Source organism: Mandrillus leucophaeus, unplaced genomic scaffold (genome assembly GCF_000951045.1).
Source record: "Mandrillus leucophaeus isolate KB7577 unplaced genomic scaffold, Mleu.le_1.0 Scaffold1165, whole genome shotgun sequence".
Lineage (NCBI taxonomy): Eukaryota > Metazoa > Chordata > Mammalia > Primates > Cercopithecidae > Mandrillus > Mandrillus leucophaeus.
The window spans coordinates 283,386-299,749 of NW_012099932.1; the positions used below are offsets into that span (position 1 = coordinate 283,386).

Genomic DNA, 16,364 nt, shown 5'->3' on the forward strand with positions numbered 1-16,364 from the left:
GGTGATCCGCCTACCTCAGCCTCCCAAAGTGCTGGGATTACAATATGAGCTACCGTGCCCGGTCTGCATTAATTTTTAATATTATGTTTTCTCTTCTCTGTCAGTTTGTTAGTTTATTGTCTTTTACTATTCTTTTAGTTGTTAGCCTAAAGATTACAACTTAACAAAGTCTGTTAAAATTAGTACTTCCCAGTCAATACAAAGGCTTTGGATTATTAACTACACGTAACTGCATTTACTCCCTCCTGCCGTTTTGCTGCTGTTCTCACATATAGTTGTCCCCTTGGTGTAGGCAAGGATCCCTGTCAGTATTCAAATTTGTGCATACCCAAGTCCTGCAGTTGGTCCTGAGGAATCCACCTGTGGGAAAAGCCAGCCTTTTGTATATGCAAGTTTTGCATCCTGTGAATACTATAGTGAATACTATATACGATGTTTTATTGTTTCTTTTTTCTTCGTCTTCTTTTTTTTTTTTTTTTTTCTGAGACGGAATCTCGCTCTGTCAGCCAGGTGGAGTGCAGTGGAGCAATCTTGACTCATTGCAACCTCTGCCTCCCAGGATCAAGCAATTCTCCTGCCTCAGCCTCCCAAGTAGCTGGGACTACAGGTGCATGCCAGCACATCTGGCTAATTTTTTGTATTTTTAGTAGAGACGGGGTTTCACCACGTTAGTCAGGATTGTATTGATTTCGACCTCGTGATCCACCTACCTTGGCCTCCCAAACTGTGGCATGAGTCACTGTGCCCCGCCTTTTCTTCTTTTTTTTAGAGATTGCTCTGTTACGTAGGCTGGAGTGTAGTGATGCGATCATAGCTCATTGCATAACTGGGATTATGAGCACGAGCCACTGTTCCTGGCAGAATACTGTATTTTTGATCGGTATGTGGTTGAGAAAAATCAGTGTAGAAGTGGACCCGTGCAGTAGAAACCTGTGTTGTTCAAGGGTCCTCTTTACTTTTACATATTGGTATATGCATTTTAAACCGTTCAGATGGTATTGTTATTTCATGCAGTCAGTATTCATAACTTATTTGTTCATTTACTTGTATATTCTCCCTTTCTGTTATTCTTCATGCCATACTCTGTACTTTTATTGGGGATCATTTTCTTTCTACCTGGAGAATTCTGTGTAATATCTCTTTTAAAGCAAGTCAACTGTTGACAAATTCTGTTAGTTTTAGTTTTTCTGAAAACATCTTTATTTTGCCTTTATTTTAAGTGATTCTGTAATTCTAGCTACTCACTTATTTCTTGACCTCCTTATTTAAAATATTTATCCCTGTCCTCTTACCTTCCTAGCTTTATTTCCCCCACATACTTACTACCATTTTTTCATATAATATATTTTACTTGTTTATTAGCTTAGATTTTGTGAGGAAAGGCTCACCATAGTTGGCAGGTTGGATCTTCAGCAGCAACAAGAGTTAGGTCAAGTTAAGAGTTGCTGTTGGGCTCATCTATAACTTCTGTTGATGCCACCATAAGCCTATTAACAGTGGGGTGGATGATGTCAGCCAAACTGACCAAGTCACTGTGCATGGTTATTCATTGCCTTTTTTGAGGTTGATGCTTTCTGGGATTAACTTGTGACCCAAAAAGCTTCATACTTGTCCCCTTTCATATGTCTATCTACATGCATCTTCTCCTCATCTCCTTGTCTCAATCTCCTGTTCTTTTATAGGGTTTATCTCTCATTTTCTGGGAAGGTTGTATCTTACCAGTGTGTGTGCTCCTTCTTGCTCACCTGATTGAATTAATGTGATATTTAGACCATGGATCAACATGAATTTCTTTGGATTGTTCATATGCCTTGGGACTCTAAAGGCTGGAAAATTAATAATAGCCTTGATTCATGCATGTAAATGTATGCTGTTGTTAGTTGGATGTGACTGTCAGCTGCTCTTAGTCCTCCTTAATAGGGGCAGAAAAAATGCTTCATGAGATCAATGACTGCATACCGCTTATCTGACAGAGACCAATAACCCCGTCTTTATATGCTGCCAAAGAGACTCTCTGGATTTCACATTATAGTCTTTAATTGGTGATTTATCACTCTCACCCTTTCATTGTTTTTCTCCGTTGCATTGACTGCTCCTAGCAACAGCTATCCAATTCCTAGTCCTTTTAATTACTTCTGTGTACTTCACAAATGCCTGAAATATTGCACCTGCCGTGGCTTCTCTTTCACCAACAAAAGTTTCAGCAATTGTGGTTGCCCTGCTGTGGCATGTTAGGGACTATGTGCCACCAGTAATGGGTTTCTCATTGCTAGCCGGTTTTTGATTGATACAGCATCAAATTCTCATTGGGAGTCGAAACTTCACAGGACCACTTTTGGTATCAACTCTCCCAGGTCAGGTTTCCCAAAAACACACTTTGAAATGTCTGTGTTTGCATGACAGAAGTTTATATTGGGGAGTGTTTCTGGGGTCAATCCCCGTGAGAGAAGGTACAAGGGAAACAGCATTAGGAAGATGGGGAAATTGAATTGCCATGTAGTTGCCATAGCAGCAACAACTGTTCCACAGGGAGATCTGAAGGTAGAATAACCCCTCTGAGATATTCCAGGAATAGACTGTTCTACTGTATATTGGTCAGTCATTGAATGTGGGCTGTTTTGGGGTGGTATAATAGTGTAACCTTTGGTAAGGGAATTGCAACTCAGGGAAATTCCTGAGGGTTCCGCTATTAGCCATCAGTAGGCAAAATCCCAGAAGCTAGGAGAATGAGCACTTCACTTCTGAAGGGGGAGTTCTGGGTAGCACACCACTGTTTTCACTACAGCCACAATTGGCAACATGAGTTTTAGTGGAGTGGTGAGGGTGGAAAGATATTGTAGTGCTAGAGAATTAAAGGAGGAGATGAGGAGGCTTGAAAACTTGTTCAAACAGCTTAGCTGTGAAGGGGAGGAGAGAGAGAAGATAGTCGGTAGAAGTTCCTGAGGAGACTGGGAGAGATGAGATCCAGGATATAAATATGATTTGCCATGGGCTGGAAGAGGTTCATTTCTACCATTGTAATGAAAGAGGAGGAGGAAGAAAGTTCAAGTAAAGATAAGTTTATAAGGATAATGAGAGGAAGTTGAGGCAGTTCTTGTTTCTTCTGAGAAAGAGTCAGAAGATTCAATAGCTGAAAGAGGGAGAGTTGGTTGGGTTGGAGATACAAGGTAATTAGAGAGATTTTTAATAGATTACAGTGGAGAGTGGGAAGAGAGAACTACCAGAATAGCCAGTGGTTGGTTGTGGTTTTTTTTTTTTTTTTTTTTTTTTTTGTGTATTGTGTGTGACAGAGTTTTGCTCTTGTTGCCCAGGCTGGAGTGCAGTGATGCAATCTCAGCTCACTGCAACTTCTGCCTCCCAGGTTCAAGCAATTCTCCTGGCTTTACCTCCCAAGTAGCTGGGATTACAGGCACCTGCTACCATGCCCGGCTAATTTTTTGTATTTTTGTTAGAGATAGGGTTTCACCATGTTGGCCAGGCTGGTTTTGAACTCCTGACCTCAGGTGATCCATCTGCCTCAGCCTCCCAAAGTGTTGGGATTATAGGCGTGAGCCACCTCGCTTGGCTGCCAGTGGGTATTTAGAATGCATTTGAGGTTGATGTTCCTGATTTTGTGAAATTATCAATTTGTGCATTTGTGTAACATTTTTTTTCTGGCAGTACTTACTGTAGTAAAATTATAAACATTGTGCTCAGTATCTTACCAATTTTCCTTTTCTTTTTGTGCAGCCACCAGATCAAGTCATTACAGTATAGTAACACAGGAGACATGATTCTTGTTGTATCTGGAAGCTCTCAGGCCAAGGTGATTGACAGAGATGGTTTTGAGGTAATGGAATGTATAAAAGGAGACCAGTATATTGTGGATATGGCCAACACCAAGGTAAGCATTAAACAGAATATTTTAATGAATTAAATTAATTCAGCACACATTTATTAACAACTATTTGAGTTATCATGTAATAATTCACCCCAAAAGTTAGTGTCATAAAACAATAGCAATTTATTTGTTCTCACAATTATGTGGATTGGCTGGGAAGTTCTGCTTCATACAGTATCAGCTGGAGCACTAGGATGGCTATAAGATACAAAATGGGCCCAGATGGTTTGCAGTCGATGTCCTGCTCCATGGCATCTCTCTCTGTCTTTGCCTCTTCTTTACTTCTACCCCACCCCTTCCCTTCTTGCTGGCTCTCTCTCTCTCTCTCTCTTTTTCTCTTGCCACATGTCTAGTTTGGGTCTTTTTACAGTGTCTTAGTAGGTGTATTATTCTGTTCTCATGCTGCTAATAACGACCTGTTTGATACTGGATAATTTATAAAGGAAAGAGGTTAATTGACTCACAGTTCTACATGGCTGGAGAGGCCTCACGATCATGGAGGAAGGCGAGGAGGTGCAAAGTCGTATCTTACATAGTGGCAGGCAGGAGAGAGCATTTGCAGGGGAACTCCCATTTATAAAACTATCAGATCTCATGAGACTTATTCACTACCATGAGAATAGCATGGGAGAAACTGCCTCCATGATTCAATTATCTCCACCTGGCCCCGCCCTTGACACATGGGAATTATTACAATTCAAGATGAGATTTGGGTGGGAACACAACCAAACCATATCATTCTGCTCCGACCCCTCCCAAATCTCATGTCCTACCATTTCAAAACCAATCATGCCTTCCCCAAAGTCCCCCAAACTCTTCTTTCAGCATTAACTCGAAAGTCCATAGTCCAAAGTCTCATCTGAGACAAGGCAAGTCCTTCCCATCTATGAGCCTGTAAAATCAAAAGCAAGTTAGTTACTTTCTAGATACACAGGAATACAAGCATTGGGTAAATACACCCATTCCAAATGGGTGAAAGTAGCCAAAGCAAAAGGGCTGCAGGCCCCATGCAAGTCCAAAATCCAGCAGGCAAATCTTAAAGCTCTAAAATGACCTCCTTTGACTCTATGTGTCACATCTGGGTGATGCAAGAAGTGGGTTCCCATGGTCTTGGGCAGCCCAGCCCCTGTGGCTTTGCAGGGTACAGCCCCCTTTCAGACTGCATCGAGTGTCTGCAGCTTTTCCAGGCACACAGTGCAAGCTGTCAGTGGATCTACCATTCTGGGGTCTGGAGGATGGCGGCCCTTGTCTCAGAGCTCTACTTGGCAGTACCCCAGTGGGGACTCTGTGTGAGGGCTCCAACCCCATATTTCCCTTTGACACCGTCTTACCAGAGGTTCTCCATGAGGGCCTCGCCCCTGCAGCAAACGTCTACCTGGATTTCCAGACGTCTCCATACATCTTCTGAAATCTAGGCGGAGGTTCCCAAACCTTAATTCTTGACTTCTGTGCATCTTCAGGCTCTACACCACCTGGAACCTGCCAAGTCTTGAGACTTGCACCCTCTGAAGCCATGGCCTGAGGTGTACAAGGGCCCCTTTTACCTATGGCAGGAGCAGCTGGGATGCAGGGCACCAAGTTCTTAGGCTGTACACAGCAGGGGATCCTGGACCCACAAAACTATTTTTTCCTTCTAGGCCTCCAGGCCTGTGATGGGAGGGTCTGCTGTGAAGATCTCTAACATGCCCTGGAGACGTTTGCCCCATTGTCTTGGTGATTAACATTTGGCTCCTCATTACTTAGGCAAATTTCTACAACCCAATCTCCTCAGAAAATAGGTTTTTCTTTTCTGTTGCATCATCAGGCTACAAATTTTCTGAACTATTCTGTGCTTCTTCTTGAATGCTTTGCAGTTTAGAAATTTCTTCTGCCAGATACCTTAAATCATCTCTCTCAAGTTCAAAGTTCCACAGATCTCTAGGGAACTCTAGAAAAAAATTCTGATTTTCACTCTTTTCCCCCTATCTTGTGCCCTTTTCTAATACAGGGGCACAATGCCTCCAGTGTCTTTGCATAGCGAGAGTGACTTTACTCCATTTCCCAACAAATTCCTCATCTCCATCTGAGACCACCTCAGCCTGGACCTCCTTGTCTGTATCACTATTAACATTTTGGTCAAAGCCATTCAACAATTCTCTAGGAAGTTCCAAACTTTCCCACATTTTCCTGTCCTCTTCTGAGCCTTCCAAACTGTTCCAGCCTCTCCTTGTTACCCAGTTGCAAAGTTGCTTCCACATTTTCGGGTATCTTTACAGCAGCACCCCACTCTACTGGTACCAATTTATTGTATTAGTCTGTTCTCACACTGCAGATAAAGACATATCTGAGACTGGGTAATTTATAAAGGAAAGAGGTTGAATTGACTCACAGTTCTGCATGGCTGGGGAGGCCTCACAATTATGGTGGAAGGCGAGGAGGTACAAAATCATGTCTCACATAGCAGCAGGCAAGAGAGAGCACGTGCAGGGGAACTCCCATTTATAAAACCATCAGATCTCATGAGACTTATTCACTACCACAAGAACAGTATGGGGGGAACCATCCCCATGATTCATTTATCTGCACCTGGCGCTGCCCTTGACACATGGGAATTATTGCAATGGAAGGTGAGGTTTGGGTGGGGACACATCCAAACCGTATCAGTAGGTTTTGACTTCTTACTTGATTGCTAGGTTGCATGGAGGACAAACATGAAAATTAATTAAGTAGCTTAATATCTGGCTTCAAATCTTAGGATCAGAGGGCCAGCTCAAATTTGCAGGGAGGGGAGGTAGATCCCGCCATTTTATGGGTGAATGGCAAAATCAAACAGAAATTATATAGGATGGGAAATACTGATTCAGGCATCTTTGGAAACATTCTCTTCAGTTAATTTTTGTGCTAGGCTTTAGGTCAAGAAGGGGAGAGACAGCTGACATGCTGTGGTACACATCTGTAGTTCCAGCTACTTGGAAAGCTGAGGCAGGAGGATTGCTTGATCCCAGGAGTTTGAGGTTGTAGTGTGCGATGATCGTGCTTGTGAATAGCCACTAGCCACTGAACTCCAGCTTGGGCAACACTGAGACACCCTGTGTCTTAATTTCAGAAAAAAAAAGGAAAGAAAGTGATCTCAGTTTTTAATGTAAATATTTTTAATGGGATAATGATATTTTAAAATTAATGTATATTATATATCATTTAACTATAGGTCAATAATTTTATAAAACTTAAGGTATGAAAAACATTTATTTTTGCTAACATTTCTGTGAGTTGACTGTTCTTGGCTTGGTGAGGCTCCAGGCTACAGATAGAGTCTAGGTATGTTTTCTGTGTGTTTGTTCCCCTTTGGATCAGTGGACTACATGAGGATGTGTTTTTGTCACAGTGATAGAATCACAAGGAAACTCCAGTTCAGGAAGTACATTTTAAGCCATTGCTTATATCATGTCCACTAACATTCAGTCAGCCAAAACACATACCTTGTCCATGGCTAACATTGATAGTATAGATAAATATACCTGATCTCTAGCAGGAGGAACTGCATTGTCTTGGGGAAAGGTTGCAGATATAGGGAGGGGTGATGGTTTGGGAACAATAATGTAGTCTGTCACAAACATATTAAAGTGTAACTGGATATGGTTGATGCAGAATTTTGAGCCTTTGATTCTGATTTTTATTCTTTTCCCCCATCTAGTGCCCTTTTCTAATACAGTAATTCTCATGATTTTTGTCTGAATTGAAATCTTCTGTGAGATTAGATTGTCTATGAAAATACAGTCGATCCTCTTTGTTTGCAGCTTTTGTATTTGTGAACTGACCTACTATTTTTTGTAATCCCCAAATCAGTACTCATAGCACTTTCATAGTCATGTGCTTGCACAGAGTGACAAAGAATTTGAGTTTGAACAGGGTGATATTCTGCCTTCTTTTTCAGCTCTCATACAATAGCCAGGTATCCTTTTTGTTGTCTATTTAATGCCATGCTTTTCCTATTTTTGTACAGTTTGTTGGTTGCTTTGCCATTTAAATTAGCCCCCAAGCACAGTGCTGAAGTGCTGCTTAGCATTCATAAGTCCGAGAAGTCTGTGATGTGCCTTACAGAGAAAATACATGCATTAAATAAACTTCATTCAGGCGTGAATGCTGTAGTGCCATTGGGTGTGAGTTCAATGTTAATGAATCAGCAATATGTATTATTTATTTATTTATTTAAATTTTTTTTTTTTTTTTTTTGGAGATAGAGTCTCACTCTTGCTCAGGCTGGAGTGCAGTAGTGCAGTCTTGTCTCACTGCAACCCCTGCCTCCTGAGTTCAAACGATTCTCCTGCCCTAGCCTCCTGAGTAGCTAAGACTACAGGCATGTGCCACCATGACTGGCTAATTTTTTTTCTTTTTTTTTGTATTTTTAGTAGAGACGGGGTTTCACCATGTTGGCCAGGCTGGTCTCAAACTCCTGACCTCAAATGATCCACCTGCTGTGGCTTCCCAAAGTGCTGGGATTACAGGCGTTAGCCACTGCGCCTAGCCAACAATATATATTAAATAAGCACACATACAACAAAATTAGGTGTTGGTAAGTTTACAAAAATGTGACCAGTGGCTTGCTGAAACCTAACTTTTTATTTACTAATTCAGTGTTCATGGAACTTTATAGACCATAACTACACTGAATAATGAGAATCTGCTGGAATATTTTTAGGTGCTGTAGATGAACCATTGGATCAAATTATTATAGTATGTTTCAGACTGCTCTATGTTGAACCCTAGTGAAGTGCCTTTCAAACCCTAATAAGGATCACAATCTCATGTCCTTTCTTTTGTTATTGAATGCCCAGTATGTGTTAGTGATTCAAACAAAGTTCAAATATAATTTTTTTTTTTTTTTTTTGAGACAGAGTCCAGCTCTGTCACCCAAGCTGGAGAGTGCAGTGGCATGATCTCGGCTCAGTACAACCTCCGCCTCCTGGGTTCAAGCGATTCTCCTGTCTCAGCATCCTGAGTAGCTGGGATTACAGGTGCCCGCCACCACGCTCGGCTAATTTTTGTGTTTTTAGTAGAGACGGGGTTTTGCCAGGTTGTCCAGGCTGGTCTCGAATTCCTGACCTCATGTGATCTGCCTGTGTTGGCCTCCTAAAGTGCCGGGGTTACAGGCGTGAGCCACCATGCCTGGCCTTGACTTTTTAATAATAACCATTCTGACTGGTGTGAGATGGTATGCCATTGTGGTTTTGATTTGCATTTCTCTAATGATCAGTGATATTGAGCTTTTTTTCATATGCTTGTTGGCTGCATGTATGTCTTCTTTTTAAGTGTCTCTTTATGTTCTTTGCCCACTTTCTAATGAGATTTTTTTTTTCTTGTAAATTTGTTTAAGTTCCTTATCGGTGTTGGACATTAGATCTTTGTCACATGCATTGTTTATAAAAATTTTCTCCCATTCTCTACGTTGTCTGTTAAAGTGTCTTTTGCTATGCAGAAGCTTCAAGAAGAAAGGAATCCGACTGGTTCTGTGTCTGTCTCTTTTGGCATTCTTAGACTTATGTAGTCACCCATATAGAAAGATGACTAGAAAAGTAGGACAAGAATAGCAGAAATCTACATAAAAATGTAGGAAATTAAAATTAATTACCAGCATACAAAAAACTGCTATAACTCACCCCTCCTTGCCAAATATTCTCTCTTTTGATTTTGAAATCATGGCTTATATGTACTTTCTCCATTTCTCAGATGTAAATATAATTAATTGACTGTTTATTTGTCTAGAAAGTGTTACTGATATCTTAATTGTAGTCATTGGCTTGAATGATGGGTTTTGGTAATTCAACTACTATTACTTGAAAGTAGTGCATTTCATAGGATACTGTTATAAAATCTTTTTAACCTCTTTTCTGATTCCAGGAGTAATTAGTAATCGTGGTTTACTGGAAAATTCAGTGAATAGGGTGTTAAAGGAAGCAATTTATTAATACTATATCTAATCTATCATGATAAAATATACTTCATATATAAACAGGCCCTCCTAATTATATTGTTAAATTGTTATATTATTAAATTTGTATCTGTATTCTTTATATCATTTTATATGTTTATGTGTATATATATGAAATATATATATATATATATTTTTTTTTTTTGAGAAAGTATCTAGTTCTGTCACCAGGCTGGAGTGCAGTGGCGTAATCTCGGCTCACTGCAACCTCTGCCTCCTGGGTTCAAGTGATTCCCCTGCCTCAGCCTCCCAAGTAGGTGGGACTACAGCCTCCCAAGTAGCTGGGACTACTTTTATTGAAATGTACAATAAAACACCACCACGCCTGGCTAATTTTTTGTATTTTAGTAGAGGTGGGGTTTCACCATGTTGGCTAGGATGGTCTCGATCTCTTGACCTTGTGATCCGCCTGTGTCAGCCTCCCAAAGTGTTGGGATTACAGGCGTGAGCCACCGCACCTGGCCTATATGTATGTATTTTGAAAGAATACTTACAGGTTCCACTTATACTCACTTATAGGTGAGAACATGCAGTATTTGGTTTTCTGTTACTGTGTTAGTTTGTATAGGATAATGTCCTTAGGATACATCCATGTTGCTGTGGAGGACGTGGTCTCATTGTTTCTTCATGGCTGCATAGTGTTCCATGGTGTATATATGCCACACTATTTGGTACTATGCTGTTTACCTGGGCGATGAAATAATCTGTATGCCAAAGCCTTGTGACATGCAATTTACCTGTATGACAAACCTGCACTTATACTCTGGAACCTAAAATAAGAGTGAAAAAAAGATACTTTACCTATCCTCTGCAACAAAATAATATCAATACATGAAAAACAACATAAGAAAACTATATGAAATTTTAGATAAATGTTTATCTGCTGTCTAGTTTAAGGAAGATAACTGTCCAAGCATAGAAGTTATCAAAATTAAAAGGCAGACTACAAACAGGGAAAAGTAATACAGGGTTAATATACTTAATATATACATGTTGTGCTTGAAAAAGAATGAGATGGACCTGCTATATTGACATGGTAAGAAATCTGAAACCAAAATAGGCATCCACAATTAAAACAACAAAACTATATATTATGCTACTGTATAATAATAAATTTTGTAAAAAAGAGTACTTGTAGGGGTATAGAAATACGTGCTGGTCTATGACCCAGTGCATTATAGGGCAAGTATTTACACTCATACCTTAAACAATTTTTTGTTTTTAATTTTTGTGGGTTTTGTTGTTGTTGTTTGTTTGTTTGTTTTTGTTTTTTTGAGATGGAGTCTCAGTCTGTCACCCAGGCTGGAGTGCAGTGGTGCGATCTCAGCTCACTGCAACCTCTGCTTCCCGGGTGCAAGCTATTCTCCTGCCTCAGCCTCCTGAATAGCTGGTGATTACAGGAGCACTCCACCATGCTTGGCTAAGTTTTGTGTTTTTAGTAGAGATGGGGTTTCACCATGTTGGTCAGGCTGGTCTTAAACTTCTGACCTCGTGATCTGCCCACCTCAGCCTCCCGAAGTGCTAGGATTACAGGCATGAACCACTGTGCCCAGCCCAGTAGGTGTATATATTTATGGTGTACATGAAGTGTTGTCTTTTGAGACAGGGGCTTGCCCTTTTGCCCAGGCTACAGTGCAGTGTCCTGCTCCTCCTATGCTCAAGCTGTTCTCCCACCTTAGCCTCCCGAGTAGCTGGGACAATTGGTATGCACCATCTTTCCAAACGAATTAAAAAAAAAATTTTATGTATGCATGGAGGCGACGTCTCAATATGTTGCCCATGCTGGTCTCGAACTCCTGGGTTCAAGCTATCCTCCTACCTTGGCCTCCCAAAGTGCTGGGATTGTAGGTGTGAGCCACCATGCCTAGCCCATCAGTTATTTTGACACAGGCATGCAATGCATAATAATCACATCAGGGTAAATGGGTTATCCATCACATCAAGCATTTATCCTTTGTGTTACTAAAAACCCAATTATACTCTAAGGTATTTTGAAATGTACAGTAAATTACCATTGAATGTTGTCACCCTGTTGCACCATCAAATACTATATCTTATTCATTCCATCTAACTATATTTTCTACCTATGGAAACCATCCCCGGCCAGGCGCGGTGGCTCACACCTGTAATCCTAGCACTTTGGGAGGCCAAGGCGGGTGAGTCACCTGAGGTCAGGAGTTCAAGACCAGCCTGGCCAACATGGTGAAACCCCATCTCTACTAAAAATACAAAAATTAGCTGGGTGTGGTGGCGGGTGCCTGTAATTCCAGCTACTCGGGAGGGAGGCTGAGGCAGGAGAATCGCTTGAACCTGGGATGCAGAGGTTGCGGTGAGCTGAAATCACGCCATTGCACTCCAGCCTGGGAGACAACAGCAAGACCCCGTCTTAAAAAAGAAAAAAAAAAAAAAGAAACCATCTTCACTCCCCCATCCCCCCACTGCCTTTCCCAGCCTCTGGTAGCTATCATTCTACTTTACATCTTTGTGAGTTCAGTTGTTTTAATTTTTATATGAGTGAGTACCTGAGAAATTTGTCTTTATTTGCCTGGCTTATTTCACTTAACATAATGACCTTCAGTTCTGTCCATATTGTTGCAAATGACAGGATTTCATTCTTTTTTATGGCTGACTAGTTCTCCATTGTCTATATGTACCACATTTTCTTTATCCATTTTTCTGTGGATGGACACTTAGGTTGCTTCCAAATCTTGGCTATTGTGAATAGTGCTGCAGTAAATATGGGAGTGCAGATATCTCTTCAATATACTGATTTCTTTTCTTTTGAGTATATACCTAGTGTGGGATTGCTGGATCATATGGTAGTTCTATCTGTAGTTTTTTGAGGAACTGCCATACTGTTCTCCATAGTGATTGTACTAATTTACGTTCCTAACAACAGTGTACGAGGGTTACCTTTTCTTCACATTCTTGCCAGCATTTGTTATTCCGTCTTTTGAATAAAAACTTTTTTAACTGGTGTGAGATGATACATCATTGTAGGTTTTTTTTTTTTTTTGAGACGGAGTCTCACTCTGTTGCCCAGGCCTGGAGTGCAGTGGTGTGAGTTTGGAACCTCTGCCTCCTGGGTTCAAGTGATTCTCCTGCCTCAGCCCCCTGAGTTTCCAGGATTACAGGTGCCCGCCACCATGCCTGGCTAATTACTTTTTGTATTTTTAGTAGAGACAGGGTTTCACCATGTTGGCCAGGCTGGCTTCGAACTCCTGACCTCATATGATCCCCCCGCCTCGGCCTCCCAGAGTGCTGCGATTACAGGCATGAGCCACTGTGCCTGGCCTTATTGTAGTTTTGATTTGCATTTCTCTGATGATCTATGATGTTGAGCACCTTTTCATATACCTGTTTGCCATTCGTATGTCTTCTTTTGAGAAATGTCTACTCAAATATATTGCCCTTTTAAAAACTGGATTTTTAGATTTCTTTTTCTATAGAGTTGTTTGAGCTCCTTATATATTCTGGTTATTAATCCCTTGTCAAATGAGTAGTTTGCAAATATTTTCTCCCGTTCAGTGGGTTGTCTCTTTACTTTGTTCATTGTTTCCTTTGCTGTGCAAAAGCTTTTTAACTTGATATGATCCCATTTGTCTATTTTTGCTTTGGTTGTCTGTGCTTGTAGGGTATCACTCAAAAAATCTTTGCCCAGACCAATGTCTTAGAGAGTTTCCCCAATGTTTTCTTTTAGTAGTTTCATAGTTTTAGGTCTTAGACCTAAGTCTTTAATCCATTTTGATTTGATTTTTGTATATTCCAAAAGATAGGGGTCTGGTTTCATTCTTCTGCATATTGATACCAGTTTTCCCAACACCATTTATTGAAGAACTGTTGTTTCCCCAATGTATGCTCTCGGCACCCTTGTTGAAAATGAGTTCACCGTGGATGTATGGATTTATTTCTGAGTTCTCTATTCTGTTTCATTGGTCTATGTGTCTGTTTTTATGTCAGTATCATGCTGTTATGGTTACTATAGCTCTATAGTATAATTTGAAGTCAGGTAATGTGATTCTTCCAGTTTTCTACATTTTGCTTAGGATAGCGTTGGCTATTCTGGATCTTTTGTCATTCCATATAAAATTTAGTATAGTTCTTTCTATTTCTGTGAAGAAATAGAAATGTTGAAGAAATAGAAGAATTGTTGATTTTTTTCTTTTTTGAGACAGTCTCTCCCTGTCATCCAAGTTGGAGTGCAGCGGTGTCATCTTGGCTCAGTGCAACTTCTGCCTCCTGGGTTCAAGCCGTTTTCATGCTTCAGCCTTCCAAGTAGCCGGGATTACAGGCATGCACCACCACACTCAGCTAATTTTTGTATTTTTAGTAGAGACGGGGGTTTCTCCATATTGACCAGGCTGGTCTCGAACTCCTGACCTCAGGTGATCCACCCACCTCAGCCTCCCGAAGTGCTGGGATTGCAGACGTGAGCCACTGCACCTGGCCGTTGATACTTTGATAACAATTGCATTGAATCTGTAGTTTGCTTTAGGTAGTATGAACGTTTTAACAATATTGATTCTTCCTATCCAAGAACATGGAATATCTTTTCATCTTTTTGGTGTCCTTTTCAGTTTTTTTTTTCCATCAGTGTTTTATAGTTTTCATTGTAGAAATCTTTCATTTTTTTTTTTTTTTCTTTTGAGATAGAGTCTCATTCTGTTGCCCAGGCTGGAGTGCAGTGGTGTGATCTTGGCTCACTGCAACCTCAGCCTCCCAGGTTCAAGCAATTCTCCTGCCTCAGCCTCCTGAGTAGCTGGGATTACAGGCATGTGCCACCATGCCCGGTTAATTATTTTTTGTATTTTTAGTAGAGACGGGGTTTCACCATGTTGTCCAGGCTGGCCTCGAACTCCTGACCTTGTGATCTGCCTGCCTCGGCCTCCCAAAGTGCTGGTATTACAGGTGTGAGCCACCACACCTGGCCAAAATCTTTTACTTTATTGGTTAAATTTATTTCTAGGTATTTCTTTTATAGCAGTTATAAATGAGTTACTTTCTTGATTTCTTTTTAAGATTGTTTGCTATTTGCATATAGAAACGCTACTGATTTTTGTATATTACAACCTCATTGAGCTTATCAGTTCTAATCATTTTTTTTGTGGAGTGTTTAGGTTTTTCCAAATACAAGATTATATACTCTGCAAACAAGAATAATTTGACTTCTTCCTTTACAGTTTGGATGCCCTTTATATTTTTCTCTTGTCTGATTGTTCTTGCTAGAACTTCTAGTACTGTGTTGAATAACAGTGGCAAAAAAATGAACATCCTTGTCTTGTTCTGAATCTTAGAGCAAAGGCTTTCAGTTTTCCCACATTCAGTATATTAGCTGTGGGTCTGTCATATATGGCTTTTATTGTGTTGCGTTATGTTTCTTCTATACCCATTTTTTTAAGGGTTTTTATTATGAAGGGATGTTAAATTTTATCAAATGATTTTTCAGCATCAATTGAAATGACTATATGGTTTTTGTCCTTGATTCTGTTGATATGGTGTATCACATTGATTGATTTGCATATGTTGAACCATCCTGGCATCCCTGGGATAAATCCTACTTGGTAATGATGATCTTTTTAATGAATTGCTGAATTCGGTTTGCTAGTATTTTGTTGAGGACTTTTACATCATTGTTTATAGGGATATTGGCCTGTAATTTTCTTTTCTTTTTTTTCCCCTTTTCTTTCTTCCTCCCTCCCTCCCTTCGTCAGAGTCTTGCTCTGTTACCCAGGCTGAAGTGAGTGTGTGTGTGTGTGTGTGTGTGTTTTTTTTTTTTATGTGATGTCTGGTTTTAGTATCAAGCAAGGTAGTACTTGCCTTGTATAATGAGTTTGGAGGTATTCATTTCTCCTCTATTTTTTGGAATAATTTGAGTAGGAGTAGTATTCTTCTTTAAATGTTTGGTAATATTTGGCGATGAAGTCATCAGATCCTGGGCTTTTCTTGGTTGGGAGACTTTTTATTACAGCTTAGATCTCATTACTTGTTATTGTGTGTTCAGGTTTTGGATTTCTTCATGGTTCAATCTTGGTCAGTTATATATGTCTGGATATATATGATATATATATATCTCCATTTCTTCTAGGTTTTGCAATTTATTGGCATATAGTTGCTTGTAGTAGCCTCTAATTAACCTTTGAATTTCTGCAGTATCTGCTATCTTGTTTCCTTTTTTATCGGTTTTTATTCATTTGGGTCTTCTCCTTTTTTCCTAGTTAGTCTGGCTAAAGGTTTTTCATTTTACCTTTTATAAATAATGTTTAATGGATATCTAACAATAATTCATTTTGTACTATAGAAAATATTGAAAAATTTCAAAGAGCCATTCATAATTTTATTACTCAAATATAATCACTATTCATATTTCAATTTCTGTATGTCTTTTTTTCTTTATATATCTAAAAAACATTTTCTGATCACCCCATAATGTTTGTGTCAATTATTGCTTGGAGTCACATTTTGCATGTTTTACAGTTTTGGGATTATGTGCAAGTCTCTCGGGCTGCAGTGGGGGGT

General features: G+C 40.0%; 1 protein-coding gene across 1 annotated transcript in view; it reads left to right on the forward strand.

Annotated features, from left to right (window-relative positions):
- The window catches only part of LOC105553366 (WD repeat-containing protein 70), a 332,864-nt gene that overhangs the window by 96,963 nt on the left and 219,537 nt on the right, over positions 1-16,364 (forward strand). Inside the window, exon 8 of the mRNA XM_011999421.1 lies at positions 3,730-3,883. Coding sequence (XP_011854811.1) covers positions 3,730-3,883 — 154 coding nt within the window. The remainder of the gene's footprint in view (positions 1-3,729; positions 3,884-16,364) is intronic.